This window comes from Hydractinia symbiolongicarpus, chromosome 9, assembly GCF_029227915.1.
Source record: "Hydractinia symbiolongicarpus strain clone_291-10 chromosome 9, HSymV2.1, whole genome shotgun sequence".
Taxonomy (NCBI): domain Eukaryota; kingdom Metazoa; phylum Cnidaria; class Hydrozoa; order Anthoathecata; family Hydractiniidae; genus Hydractinia; species Hydractinia symbiolongicarpus.
In genome coordinates, this window is record NC_079883.1 from 2,580,952 (window position 1) to 2,596,550 (window position 15,599).

Below are 15,599 nucleotides of genomic sequence, written 5' to 3' on the forward strand. Positions count from 1 at the left end.
GCACAAGGATTGACATATCCTTACAAAATTCAATTTCTAAATATCTTTAAAAACTTAAAAAAATTTTTTTTAGAAATATTTAGAACTTCGTTAAGGAAAATAACCATGACGTCATCTATCTAACGTTATTCGGTTTTCACAATTTTCGCTTTACCGAAAAAAAATTAAATTTTTAAAAATAATTTTTGTCTGCTCTTCTGGAGAAGAAGCTAATTTTTTTATTCGGTTTACTCAGAGATATAAATTTGGGATGTGATTTCAATTCACAGGACGCAACAGTACGTATCACAAAGTATACAACAAGCGAATAGAGATAAATATTATTCCTAGAATTTCCGAATACTGATGATAAGGAGGAAAAGGGGGAGGAAGGGGAGGACGGAAGGGACGTGGTGGGGATTTATATGAGTGTCTAATTAGCATATTTATTGTTCCTCTTTCTTCTTTGTTTTGAGCTGGCTTTACATGATTTAAAAAGCGCATGTACTTTATAAATCTGTAAGAATAGCAGAACCAACATAACACTTTTCACACGTACAAGTCGTGAAGAAATTTTCTTTTTTTATTGCTAACGTGATTTATTGACAAGTGTGTTTCAAGTCTAATTTTACATATTTTGCGAAGTAATTACGAGTTTAACATTAATATTTCGTGCAAAAATAAATTACGAGTTCAATTTAAATGAAGCATCGTCAAGATAGAAATGCCACCAATAGCTGAGAAGATTGGAGTCATCGCGCATGCGCTACTGTTTCCACTGTGTCTACTACTTTTACCGCCAGTTGATGGTGCACCAACTACAACTACACGACTTGAGGAGCGTCTTCTCGATGACCGACTGCTTCTTGACGAACCACTTCTTCTTGGACGAGGGTTTGGCGAACGTTTTTCTCTAGTAACTTCTTTATCCACTTCCATTTCCTCTTCTTCGATACAGGTTGACAAAAACACGAGGCCAACTATGAGAAGAAATGCTAAAGCAGTTTTCATGATGACTTCCAGGAATACTACGTAGACAGTATCAGGTCTTCCTTCCAAAGTCTAATAAAACGGCTGTAAGATTTTGGGAGTTAATATATCTTTCGGGAAATTAAATTTTAATAATTCGTCGAAATGAGAAAATGCAGTGACGTTCTGAAATGGTTCTTAAACAATATAAAAGTCCGACGCCCGGTAAAACAAAGAAAAATTATATATATTCAAATGTCAGCAACTTTTTTCGGTACTCCATTATTATTCTCTTGATAAAAATTTTCAACGGGTAAAGTTTCTAGGATTTTGCAAATTTGATCCTGTGACTAAGGGTAGGTAGGGTAGTTTACATCCACGTACGATTCTGATAAATTGTTAATTTATAGTAAATGTCTAAATGGAGTCGATTTTGAACGAATTCGTGGAAGTATAATATTGGACACAAATGTATCGATAAACGCAGAACATCTATTATTTAAGCGATAGAAGAGTACGTGACACTGTGGTTTCGCCATTTTAATGAAGTAAGGCTGGTTGCCCACCTAAGAATTCTTTTTTGCTATCGTGAACTTTTGCAACTTTATGTTTTTAGTACAAAAATTATTTTTCACGACGAACTCAAGCAAGCGCAATGCCGTTAAGCAAATCATCATGGGGGTGAAGTTGTATATTTTCCCAAACAAAAACTTTTAGGATTTGCAAATTCAATCATGGGATGTGCATGTTTTCATCGACATCCTACACAATATCCTAATTAGTTTTTAATATAGATATGGTACGAATAAAGTCAATTTATCACGAGTTCATGGAAGTATATTGATGGTCTTGAACGTATCTTACCTAAGAATGAACACAAACCATGTATTATTGAAACATATTCACTCTCAAAATTTTTTCTCTCAAACAAGGTGCACGGAAATTCAAAAATGTTTTTATTAAGACGATACTGCAATGTCGTTCCCAGAGCTTTTTATTCGCTTTCGCTTGCCACTTATCAGAAAGAAAAAAAGGTCCTGGGTACGAGATTTTGAATATCTCTTTAATAATAGCCGTATTTTGTCTGTCTGTCTGCGAAAGCCGCCTCCCGTAACGGAAACACGAAATTTTTAAAATGTGCACGAATATCAAATGCGATATATTTTTATTGACTTTGTTTTGACCGCTCGCGCGTGGAACACCATTCACAACGCCTGATTCTTTAAAAAAAAACCAAGATTTTCGCGACCAGAAAGAATCCAAGATCTTCGCGGAACGAAGGCCATTTTGATAATGGTCGTGTTTGTGGTCAGTGTGTGAGGTTTGTAGGCCTGTTTGACTTTTTTATCTTCTAAAAGCCTTATATATTTGTAATATTTGTTTTCTGTTTGTTTTCAATGTTAGGATAAATATATTGTCACGTTTTTTAGCCACGTACAGATCTTAAACGCACCAGTTTTAGGATGTTTGGCTAGGAACGAAGATTAGCTAGCTATAGCTACTTAGCTAGCTAGAGCCTCACTTATTGCTATTCTGTATGGTATAAGAGCTTTTTATCCTAGCCAACATTTATTTTTATGTTGAGGCTGTGGCTATTTAGCTAGCTCCTTAAAAAGTGAAAGTATAAAAATGCAGTTTGGCTACAACAATATTCTTAAGCAATATATAATTTTTATGCTAAATGCAGTTAGCTAGCTAGGTATAGCTACATATTTTATTATTTTTCTGCAAACTTTTTCTGCAAATGAAATGGCTGAGCGATTGTTTTGGCTGGACGAGTAACGACAGGCTGTTCCCTGTGTTTTTATTTAAACCGAAGTTGCAATGAACATTTTTGGAAAAGGGTAATACGCCTTATGCGCCTGTTCAACTGTGTTTAACTGTACTAAGCGGTTAGCCCAGTGTTAAAAACAGACTGTTTTTTGTAAAAGGCTGTTACGCCTATGGGCATGTGCAACACCGTTTACCTGTATATACTAAGGTCAGCCCACCACTGTGACAATTAATTTTTAAACTTTCTTGGGAATCACGCCTGGACTAACCGCTCAGCCCTGTGTCTGCGAGAAAGTTTTTTTCAAAAGGGTATTATTACTATACGCTGTACAACACGGTTTAACTGTACTAAGCGCTCAGCCCAGTGTCACGATTAATTTTTTAACTTTTAAAAAGACTTTTCCACAAAATAAAATAATATTGACCGATTGTTTTTGCTATGATGGAGTAACAACACTTTGTAAACTCTGTTTTTATATCAGTTATCGTTGCGGAAAAGTTATTTTTTGAAAAATATGTTACAGTCGCACACTATAATGTTGTATGCGCTTCAAATGATTAACGACATACTGTATACCTGTACTAAAGCGCTCCACCTGATCGTGTGGGACAGTTTACAGCTCTTATTAAGCGCTCCACAGAGTGTTCAATGCCGGATCACACCTTTACTTGTGGCTTAACCCGGCGTTTCGACGCCGGGTTTCCCGGCTAGTCTCTTTAATAATAGCCGTATTCCGTCTGTCTGTGTGTCCGCGAAAGCCGTGTCCCGTAACGGAAACACGAAATTTTTAAAATACGCACGAATATCAAATGCGATAAATTTTTGTCCACTTTGTTGCAACGGGTTAATTTAAAAGACGAGCGAACGCGACGGGGGCGACCCCGTGGATTTCTCCACGGGTTAACGACTAGTCTATATTATAATGCCCGTATACGTCTGTCCGTCCATCTGCCTGTCACGCAAAATGGTAGCTTAGCTGCGCAATAGCGAGAAGCACGCAATGCGGTATAAAAAGGACGGGCGAACCCGTGGATTTTCCACGGGCTAACGACTAGTTGTTTATTAAAACTCTAATCCATAACGTATTTATAATTACTTCAGTAATAAAGTTGTAAGTTTTTTAAATATCTAAAACATAAAAAAATCATTCGCGAAACTTTTACGCTTAAAAAATAGCGAAAAAGAAGTTAAGTCCGTGCGAAAAATTATGATGGGCACCATTTGCGAAAACAAAAAACGGCGGAATTTTATCACGTTTAATATTCGCGAAATTTTTGCAATTCGTGCTAAATAAGAAGACTTAATCTTTGCAATGTACACAACCTCGTTCCCTGGGAAATTTTTCGCTTTTTAATATCATTTCATCCCGCCGTTTCGGATATCAAAAAATTGGCTTGGGAACGAATTTGGCATGTACATATTTGATACACTTCTTTCACAAATCGGCAAGAAGTTGCTTAGCAACTTTAGCAAGGGGTTCTAGCCTTTTTACATTGAGGTCGGCATCATCATCCTTAGATATTCCAGACTGTCGTGATTAAGCGCAATTTCATCTACAACATTAGCCGCATTGCTGCTAATTTTAACTTTAGTTTAGAAAATTAAAATTGATTGAACTCTACGTTTTCACTCGAATCAAAAAAGTACAAATAATTAAAACACCGCCATATAAAGAGATAATTAATTTGGCAAAGATTTTTTTTTATTCGAGTTCATACGTGCAGCTTTACTTATGCTCGTAACATGATCCTACATCTATATCATAAAAACACACCTTCATTTATGGTTTATTTCGCTTTTTATTTCCAATCCCACCTATGCAAAATATGCCGCTTGATACCACTTATTAGCAACACGAAACAAAAACTTCAAACGTTAACACAAGGGAATTATTTTCGCGAGTTTCGCGTAAAACAGAATTTTATTTTTAAACATTTTCAAAAGGAAAAAAAAATTCACGTGAATTATTTTCATGCGAATTTCGCGAAAAGCGAGTTTTTCAATAATTTTCGCAAAAATTATTTCCACTGAGGTATATAAACTTAACGATATATATCTTTTACAGTTAGTTTGCTGTAAGTTGCGAGAATGGGAGGCCAATCAAGTTTCTGCTGCTGGACTGTGCGCCAATAAAGTTTCTATTGCAATACTGGGCGGCCAATAAAGTTTTTGTTGCAAGACTGGGCGGCCAGTCAAGTTCAACAGCCTAAAAGAGAAAAAATACGAATGTAAAAACAACAAGAGAGACAGTATCTACTGCATCGTATATTATCAAACCAGGTTACAACAGAATAAATTGTAAAAAAAATCTCAGAAAGGTTTAACATAAGCCATCCTACAAAATCTTTTTAAGGGCCTGTTAATCATAGTTCTGCTCGCAAATAAAAATAAAATAAGAATGATAAATGCGATCTGCACCAGCGACATTCGAAACCTCACCTCACCCACGTGTCCATCAACTTAAAATATAGTCACTACTGTAACCCCACCAAGGCTGATTATGATCTTAACATCACAGGGTTATCACAAATTTTAAATTGCGTAACATTTTTAGGAAAATTCAGGAGATATTTGTGTAAAATTCAGGAGAAAAAATTCAAAGACGTAAAAAAACCATTACATATTTCTAAATTTTAAGGAAATGCAGTAACTTATAAACAAGCCTTTTTGGATGTTAATATCAGGGAAGCTGTTGATTTTGGAATTAAATAATTATGTCAATATAGTTCATCAGTCCTGTTGCAAGTTAAACATATGCTCAAATTTTTTCGTCACATCAAACGGAATAACAAAAAGTTACCATTTGATAAAAAGCAATGAATACCAGCATAAATAATTTAGAAATTTTTTTAGGAGATATCAATATTTGAAAGAGATTTTAGGTGTGGCCACTCTGCATCACGTTTTGTGTTTACACTCCCCCTTAAAGAAAAATAACAAAACACTAGACTTCTTACATCTACGTCCAGTTCCACGATATCAACAGATGCATCTAATAAACTTCTCAATGATGGTACTGTTCTACCAAAATCGCTATGAACGAATTCTTTGATGTAACTGAAGATGCATTAAGGTACAATCTCATTCAAGATAAAAGAATTCTGATCAAAATTTAACCTGAAATAAATAAACTACAGGGTCTCATTTGTAGATTTAACATGATTTAGTTGTATTAAACAACCCATTTGGTGACAAACACAGTTTTGCGAAAGCCGCGTCCCGTAACGGAAACACGAAATTTTTGAAATGCGCACCAACACCAAATGCGATATATTTTTGTCCACTTTGTTGCGCCGGGTAAAATTTAAAGGACGGGCGACCCCGTGGATTTTTCCACGGGCTAACGACTAGTCCTGATAATAATAGCGGTATTTTGTCTGTCCGCAAGAAGAGCGTCGTGCAACAGGCACACGAAATAGCGTGTAATTTAAAGACGGGCGACCCCGTGGATTCTTCCACGGGTTAACGACAAGTATACTAAGATTACTTTTAACCCTCTAGTATTTTACGTCGACAAATTATGGAAATGCTTTTAAGAAAAAGCACTGGTTCGGTGGGAAAGCTTTTTAGTGTATTCAAGTAATAAAATTTATATTTTTTGGTAAACAAAGTACCGCTATATTTTTAAACATCTGACGTTTTTACTGCTTTGAACGGAATAATCTTTCTCTGCCTCACACAACAAAATTTTCCGGTCTTTTTGCAGAAAGGATACAAATAAATGTCGTGTATGCTCATAGCAAGCCTTACCATGTTTTAGCTACAAAGACAGACTTCGCTAGCCCAACACGGGAGCCTAAAACATTATTTGCACAGGGCCGAGATCGCACACATTATCTTTCTTATCTGAGATTGTATTTTCATATTTCTAATGCAAGCCTAAGTCTATCTAGCTTATTTACAGATTCAACGGCCTTGGCATAAAAAATAACTATGGTCATGAGCTGCTTTATTACGGCGTTTTTCGCATTAGGTGCAATAAACTTGACCATTGGTAAATGCTTTTATGACCCATAAAATAAAAACCGCAAGTAGAAAAGGATACGTTCCAGCTTGTGTTTTCAAACTCAAATCATAATGCACATCGTCTATTCGCTTCATCGCGAGTTCGTGTATGATACGGGGTCGCACCATAATAGGGCGTCTAAAAAAACAGGGGTCTGGTGATGACTCATATGTTACGACTTCATAGTTACATATTTAGATATAAAATAAGCCTGTAAGAAACTTCGATCAAATATGTTGAAAAGCAAAATTTTAAAAAAAAACATAGGGCGAAGATTACGCGTACTGGAAAAATATTAAATTTTAAATTTTATTTTATTTATTGGCAGGACTTTTGATGAAAAATATTTTTAGGATAAAAAACAGGGGACAGGCATTAAAAAACTAAGCTAAAAAGCATCCAGACTGAGCTCAAAAAGTACGATTCCCAATAAAAAACAGGACGTAATTTTCCCATTATAAAATATAAAAGACTACCTGTGGAGAACGCGTATTGGAGTCTTTTGCTCAACCACCACATCCTGAAAAAGAAAACACAAGGCTAGATAGTACTAGACTGTGTTCTGTTTGTGTGCGACTACGGCGCGCTGTTATGGAAATAGTACACAGAACGACATATTAATCAGTCTACTCTTAGGACACGGATTGGCATCTTTTGGTTAACTAAATAATGGCGTCACATAATGTTTTTCGACAAAAAATTTACCTTCATTGAGTTCAGTTTGTCGATGCAGTCATCGGAAATAGTTTTTTCACACCAAATTTTTGCCCTGAAATACAAGAACCCAGATAATCATAGAAATTAAGAGTTCAAGTTGTTCCAAGCCTTCTGTTCTGGTTGTAATGTGAAAATAATCAGGTTAGTACCTTAAAAGAATTTATTTTCGCAGAAGTTAATTTTCGCTAGCTTTTGTCAATTCGAGAAAATTAATTTCTTAAAAAAATTATTGGGAAATTCGCCATTTTGGAAAATTCGCAAAACTTAATTCTCGCTAAAATTAAGATTTTCTTTCTTTACACTTGTTTTTCTTCTTTCTTAGCACTTATTGAAACTATTTAGATACTATATTATATAACAACAACTAAAAACGGTTTAACTTAAAAATTAGTTCTCGCAGAAATTAATTCCCTCAAGGTAATTTTATCTTATGCAACAGGATGGAATGTGCAGTGTCTACTCGAGGCTCTTATAGTTGGTGGCTGAAGATTTTGGAAAAAGTTTAGATTAGCAAAAACGAAACAGTTTATATATTATATCATCTCATTGTTGGTTGTGGCAAGTACAAAAAAGAATGATGTTTCATTTTAATTTTTTTAAGCTCTGGGAGGGAGAATTGCTAGGGTTCTGGTATTTAATGTAAATACAATTTTTTTTACCTGTAACATTTCTTTTTCTCTTCTTCACCTTGCTTTAAACTTGAAAGGTCGTCTCTAGAAACAAATGGTAGAGCGAAGTTTTATCTTTTTCTTGTTCAGGTGGCTGGCCTGTTAATATGTTTCTTCACCTTTGTAAAAATAGTAAAAAAGCAGGCTTTTCATAAGAAATCCGTATTTTTACAAGCTTTTGGTGGTTTATAGAATATATCTATCGATGTGATTATATTTTCAAAAGTTTTTGCACAATACTACTCTTAATCATAATGCTGATATAAACTAAATTCATAGATTGAACAGTCATTTATCACAGCTAATTGTGGACAAAACACCCTAAAAAATAATTATATTTTTAGCTGATACTAGTCCGTTACTCCTTTTTCAACTTGTCCATGTTGGTTTCATGCATTGCCTAATTTTGTCCTCGGTTGTAGCTCTCCTTCAACATAGGTCTAAAATCATTTGAGCCAAAACACCAATACCCACTAAAGGTGAAACATCAGAAAAGCAGTGCATTTTATCACTGTGAACTGCCCAGTTACTGAACGGTTATCATAAAAATATGGGGTTTTGATAAAATTTTGTTTATTTTACCAATAGCACAGACAGCGAGACCACCACTAGTTTCAGAAATAAATTTATTTAATAACTAGGTGTTTTTGTATCAACATTTTATTGCAGGTTATAGAATGTGCAAATATACCTGCAGACGACTTGCAAATCGCGAACTGCTATTAGTTCTGTCGAGCTGTTTATATCATTTTGCAGTTTAATAATTTCATCCTGTGATATTGTTGTTCTCTTTGAGTCGATCAACTCAGCAGCAAATGGTCGACCTAATATATATATATATAAATATATATACAACAGTGGTATTGTATCATGAAAACATCGGAATAGCAGGCAGGTGGCATTGTGGTTATGGAGTTTGCTTCGTAATCACAAGGTCCATGGTTCGGTCCACAGCGTGGGCATGTTTGGCAATTGTCCTTACTACAGCTACGGGTTACCCCATTCCATGTTAGGAAATTGAGTAATATTCGGAAAAAACAACTCAAGGTTGCTTCAACTGATGGAATGGTGTAAACAGTGCTTTAGTCTTTCTTACAAGGTGCAAATTATACCCTGATTATATGGCAAATGTAGGTCTTCACTGTAGGTCTACACTTACAGTTAAGAGATTAAAATTTTACCTTTTCCTAACATCTTCACATCTACATCTTCTCTGCCAGATGAAAGAAACTTTGTTTCTGAAATAACACACATGTAAACATTATATAAAACAACAAAGACAACAACAACAACAACAACAATTATATGTATAATTGTCTATGAATCTACGTCTGTATTTTTTGCTCAATAAGTTTTTTTTGCTCAGTATAAAAAATTGTTCCCTTTATTTTTGCAAGATAGATTATTGAAGAATTATCACAGTTGCAATTATTTATGTGTCTAATAGTAAATAGATAAGGAACAACAAAACGATAAAAGAAAACTGTAGCAAAAATGTTTTACAATTTTTTAATACACTTATCTTGGAAGAAAAATAACTATATGCATTGTTGAAAGAACGCGTTATTTGATCGCAAAAATCATAACTCAAAATGCAAATAATGGCAAATAACAACAAGCATAAGAAGGAAAAATATAAAGAAAAAAAAAATGAAACTGCATGACACATTTCTAATAAGAGTTTAGTTGTTTTCACCAGACAATAAATTTGCCATACCGGTTGCTTTTAACGCTTCCTGTAATGGTCCACATATCAGTTCCTGAAAATGTATAGGCTATACGTTCATTCATTCAACAATTTTAAAGCGATTCACACCAATACTTAAACACATACCTGTACAGAAGTTTCAGTCTTTCTTGCACCATCAACGATCCAGGGTGTTTGGCTTAGATGTCTAGAATATTTGTTGTATCTTCCTAGTGACATTGATAAAAAAAAGAGGGAAATTGTACATTTTCAGTATAATAATAAAGGAAGAACTTAGGGTTCGAAATGCTTTTAGCTTGCCGCTGTGACAAAAAAAGTATTGCAGATATAGAGCTTTTCCCTGCTACCGGAATGTTGTATAGGAATGATCTCATTAGTTCAAAAAGTTTTTTTTTTGGTTTCCAGAATACAGGATTTACTTTCCTGTGTTACCACATTACCTTCTTAAACCATTAAATAAAGCACTTCCTTAATATCAAATACATGATGACATGCATATTAGCATATCTAACAAAACTTCTATGTTAAACCTATCAAAATCCCCTCCACCCTAAAAAATCAAAAAAAAATCATAGACAACTTTTCAAGCTCTTTTATAAAAAATCAACAAATAAGCTAAACTTTAAGCCCAGGCTAAAAGTAATTCAAACTAGATATAAAAAGCCGCAGGTATTTAAAAAAAACAGCTACCACCTCAATTGCTACATAAATAAGCTGTTTGAAAATAAATGTAATAATGTATTTAGTGCAATTGCAAAATAAAACATATGTTAAAAAAACAGATAGCTAATTTGAAGCTGGTGTAAACAAGAAATATAACAATCAACCTCGGATCATCCGAGCTAAAACAGTTTTTCTACTTTACCTGTTTAAGGCAAGAAATATATCCTGTACTGACCTGCAATAAAAATAGAACCTTGGAGAGTCTTGACAGAAATAGAACAAGGAACAGTTGAACTCTGAGGTGGACACGATGTATAGCTAAACAACAAAATTAGTTACTTATAACCTGTTTATTAAAGCAAACAAATTATTTTTATACACAGCAACATTTATGCCTTTTTGATAATTTTATAAGTATACTGCATATTAACTTATTACAAATTAAATGATTTATTTAACTAAACTTTAAGAGTCCTCCAAATTTTACTTTCAATAAAAATATAATCTTTCTTATACACACAACATGAGAAAACAAGCTACTCACAAGAAAATAAATCATATATCGCACCAATCTCTATATCGCCTAAAATCTTACTCACTGAGGAATTTGAAGATCATTCAATTTCTCCACTGCTTGTGCAATGTCTTGTATACTTCGATCAGGTTGCTGCTTACCCTTGTGATGATACTAAAAAACAGAATATGAAATCTTTTTAGACGAACACTTGATACATCAACAAAAATAAGTTCACACTTTTTTTATCCTAGTCAATTATAATTTATTTTCACATTAAATGCATTTTTTAATCACTTTTAGTTTTATGACTGGAAAATTTTTTAAATATATTTGTTAGGAATTCGAAAGAATTAATCCACACAATTTTTTATGAATTGCAGATTTAAATAAATCCACTTAAAATTGGGCTGGCAAATATTAATTCACACAGAAAAATCCACATAAGGTAGATTGAACATTTTAAATGAGTTTTATTTTATTATTCAGTTATTAAAGTAATTTTTAATAATAGCAGTTTTTAGTCTGCTTTTAAAGTCTTCAAGGTCTGATTATGTAAGTCAGTGGGTTTTGTTTGATATGTTCTTTTCCTACTATTTCTTTACCACTTGTACTGTTTTAAGTTATGGTAAAAGGCTTAATGCAAATCACATTGCAAATCTAATCTGCATTAAATTGCAAGGTCCCATATGGATTTTGTACAGGCATAGAATAGATGAAAGAATGGAGGGGGATAATTAGGTAAGAAAGTGTAGAGACTTGATAGTTCCTGGGGCAAAGCCCAGAGGCAGACCGAGAAAGACTTGGCAGGAGGTTATAAGGACAGACTTGATACAGAGGAAGTTGAGTTTAGATCTAACACTAATTAATATACCCCGTCCAACCCATGCTAGCATGGAAAACGGACGTTAACCCGAGAATGATGATGATGATGATGGTGATGGTGATGGTGATGGTGATGGTGATGATGATGATGATGATGATGATGATATTCTTCCAGACAATACATACGCATCACCTTTCTTTTTTTTGACTTTTGTTGGGACAGCAACGGTTTACTAAAACAAATTTGTGAAAACTTGTTCATGACATTTAGTGTTATTTAACGTTTACTAAAACAAATTTGTGAAAACTTGTTCATAACATTTAGTGTTATTTAACGTTTACTAAAACAAATTTGTAAAAACTTCATAACATTTAGTGTTATTTAACGTTTACTAAAACAAATTTGTGAAAACTTGTTCATAACATCTAGTGTTGCTTAGCCATAATGGGTAAAGTAAATTCACAAAAACATAGTTACAGTTTTGATATCTCTTCTGCATCTTTTGTGTAGCCATAGATTAAATCAATTAATAAATCACTCTAAAGAAGAACACTATAACGTTTTAGTTTATCTCCCATAACAAAAGATAATAACCAAAAAAGAAAAACTTGCATTGAATCTCGACATATGGTAGCCTTTTAATAACATAAAGCTTAAGTATCCATAAATATATTTTACCTTACTCTCATGTTTTTTGTTAATAATTTTCTCCAATTTGGAAATGACACTAAACCTTAGAGCGTCTTTTACAGACAAAGGACCAGCCCTTGATAACTGTGGGATTGTTCTAGGGGGGAAAACAGGATATGTATGAATAATTTCCATAAAACTATTTAAAAAAAATTAAACAGTCAAACTTACACCACCTTGTATTTAAATTGCTGCAAGGACAGTAAGTGAAAACTTAAGTCCTGATACTTACATTTTGTTTTGCTTTAGAGCTAACATTAATGATTTCTAAAAAAAACCTGGAAAGTTATTAAAGCAGACTTCTCACCTAAACTGATATCACTTTGAAGATTTTAAAACAAAACACTTTCTACACATGAACCAACAATGGACCGTAAAAATTCTTGGATGTGAAGCATGCCCTTAGAGACTAGCAAACTTTAATATATACTGCAGTAGTGTAAGAAATGTAAAATTAGTAGAAATATTTTTTTATTTCTTAAAAAATGACACAGTCAAGCCTGCCCCGCTCACCTCTAAGACAGCCACAACTCTCTATTGCTGCCACAATTTATTGTCCCATAAATTGTTTAGTACAGTGGAAGGTGACTATTCCTTCAATGTAGCTGACGGCCAATTTTTAAACGCCAAAAAAGGATTGCCTTTATAAGATGGCCAATTTTTAATGCAAAATATTTATATAAATGCTTGCTGTTCTACTAAAGTTGGATTTCCAATGTTGATACACACTTAGCGTATACAAAAAGACCAGTTAATATACTTGCTGATGGCATTTAGTTACTATACAAGAATTATTTTGATGTAGCTGAATAGAATTACACTGTGAGACAGCGATGTGTGAGTTTGACTGTAGTGGTTGCAAAGATTGTTCACAAGACAGCCACATGTCCAAGATGATGGCAACTATCTTCTTCTTCCCTGAGTAACTGTCTTAAACAGGTTTGACTGTATTACCATTCATTTATTTCCTTAAGCCTTGACTTTTTTATGCTACTTAAAGTTATGTTTAAGTGGGAAGTTCACTTCAAAAAAAGCATCCAATCTCATCAAACAGGCTACGTACCTCTCTTAATACTAAACACTGTGGCAATGATATTGCCAAACAAAAAGTTGAGGAGTCATAGTTTGATTCGTTTATCTTTTCAGTCATCTAAGTTATAACAAAAAATATTTTGGAACAAACACATAATATATTAGTATTACACAATTTCAAATAAACAAAAAACAATGTTTAAACTAATGTAACTTTAACTTACCCTGTCAATCGTTTCCTGGACATAACTATCTTCTAATATTCCTAAACAGGAACCACAACAAAAAGGTGTCTTTTGACTATCTTTCTCAACGTTTTTCTAAAAAAATTACATTCCTTTCAGTTGTTTTTTTTGGTACGCATGAAAATTCTCTGAAAAAAAATATTCTGCATTTTGTAGCTTTTAAGATAAATGTGAACTGACCTTAAATGGCACCATAAAAGAGATGTCTAAAATTATATTATTCTCACCTCAAATTTGTGGGATATAATTGTAGAATGTCTTAATATACATCTTTCACATACACCAATCGAAGAGAGGTACTGCCTTTGTGCTTCATTTTCTTCATTCATTTTTATCTACTAAGCATAATGTAAAAGGTAATGTAAAAGAAATACAAAAACATTTATATACATATGTATAACTTCTCTAATATTGTCAAATAAAAAAACAGAAATAGCAATTAAAATGTTTGATTCGTCATTATCATCCTCATTCTCATCTTCATCATCATCATCATCATCATCATCATCATCATCATCATCATCATCATCATCATCATCATCATCATCATCATCATCATCATCATCATCATCATCATCATCATCATCATCATCATCATCATCATCATCATCATCATCATCATCATCATCATCATCATCATCATCATCATCATCATCATCATCATCATCATCATCATCATCATCATCATCATCATCATCATCATCATCAACATCATCATCATCATCCTTCTTGGCTTACTGTTTGTTTTCCATGCTACCATGGGTTGGAGAGAGTATAGGCTGTTTTAAATCTAAACCCCAATTTTTTAGCATTAAGTCTGTCTTTATGACCTGCTACTAAGTCCTTTTCTGTCTACCTCCAGGCTTTGTCCCAGGAAATATTAAGTCTACACTTTCCTAACCAATTACCCTCCTCCATTTTTCCCAACCAACTCAATCATTTTTAATGCTATATATAAATACCCAGCCTGTTTCTTAGCTCATCTGAACTCATTCTGTCTCTCGGGCTGGGGTACCACATTCACCTAACCATCCTCATATATCATTCCTTTCTAAATGGTCAAGATCTTCATGTTTCACTACCCATGTCTGATCACCCAACAACATAACACTTCTTACACAGGCCTCATACAACCTACCTTTTACCTTAATTGTCAAGACTCTTCTTGTCAACAAAGAAAGTAACTCTGAACGTTTTCCAAGCAGAAGAATTGTATGGCTATAAAAGTGGGTTACAATTTTATGTTAGAAGAAAATTATTATTGCTGGTCTATTGATAAAAAAGGACCTACGCAATGAATTGTGGCGCCGTAATTTAGTGGTTATCACTCTTGTACTTTGTGCGGGAGACTGGGGCTCGATTCCCCTTGGCAGCGATTCAATATGGGTAATTATATATACCATAGACCAGGGTTAACCCAAGCCATGTGAGGGAAATTGGAAAAATGGCGCACTATGTGGGCCGTTGGATATTGCAGGGAGTTTTCTGGCAGGGGGGTCACCCTAATTGAGCTTGCAAGCACAAAGAGAGCATTAAATACTCAAAGACTCCTCATCAAAGCCATGGGCCTTCCCGGAAATAATACACAAGGTATATCCCTCGACATTTGTGAGGCTAGCCATGTAAAATATGCACATCTATCTAATTGCATGCCCAAATTCAATAATTTGTTTGCGGATGCAATGCTAAAATATAAACAATATATATGAAGAAATTTAAAAAAAGTAAACGAACAAAATTTTTTTTGCTTTTTTGTGTTGGGAAGAATTGGAGTACAAGTTTCTAGAAATGTTAAGTTGGGAATTTCA

General features: G+C 33.9%; 1 protein-coding gene across 1 annotated transcript; it reads right to left on the bottom strand.

Moving 5' to 3' along the window:
- Positions 1 to 4,686: 4,686 nt before the first annotated feature.
- On the bottom strand, positions 4,687 to 15,349 carry LOC130656976 (tRNA pseudouridine synthase Pus10-like). Its single transcript, XM_057459925.1, has 19 exons — positions 14,019 to 15,349; positions 13,771 to 13,866; positions 13,578 to 13,664; positions 12,747 to 12,781; positions 12,503 to 12,611; positions 12,302 to 12,363; positions 12,017 to 12,056; positions 11,084 to 11,172; positions 10,720 to 10,802; positions 9,948 to 10,030; positions 9,831 to 9,873; positions 9,295 to 9,351; positions 8,805 to 8,937; positions 8,105 to 8,158; positions 7,434 to 7,497; positions 7,205 to 7,248; positions 6,768 to 6,866; positions 5,680 to 5,779; positions 4,687 to 4,928 (listed from the first exon to the last, which is right to left on the bottom strand). Exons 1-19 carry the CDS (start codon positions 14,118 to 14,120, stop codon positions 4,788 to 4,790), a joined length of 1,521 nt encoding a protein of 506 aa, XP_057315908.1. The 5' UTR covers positions 14,121 to 15,349; the 3' UTR covers positions 4,687 to 4,787.
- Between the last annotated feature and the right edge of the window lie 250 nt (positions 15,350 to 15,599).

What these genes read in the sequence shown, in the direction of transcription:
- LOC130656976 (XM_057459925.1), bottom strand. Translation starts at nt 14,120, where the DNA reads ATGAATGAAGAAAATGAAGCACAAAGGCAGTACCTCTCTTCGATTGGT. An exon ending in AAAAGTCAAAAAAAAGAAAG is followed by an intron (nt 11,173 to 12,016) that starts GTGATGCGTATG and finishes TCTGTTTTTTAG; the next exon opens with TATCATCACAAGGGTAAGCA. An exon ending in ACAAACTGAACTCAATGAAG is followed by an intron (nt 7,249 to 7,433) that starts GTAAATTTTTTG and finishes TTTCTTTTTCAG; the next exon opens with GATGTGGTGGTTGAGCAAAA.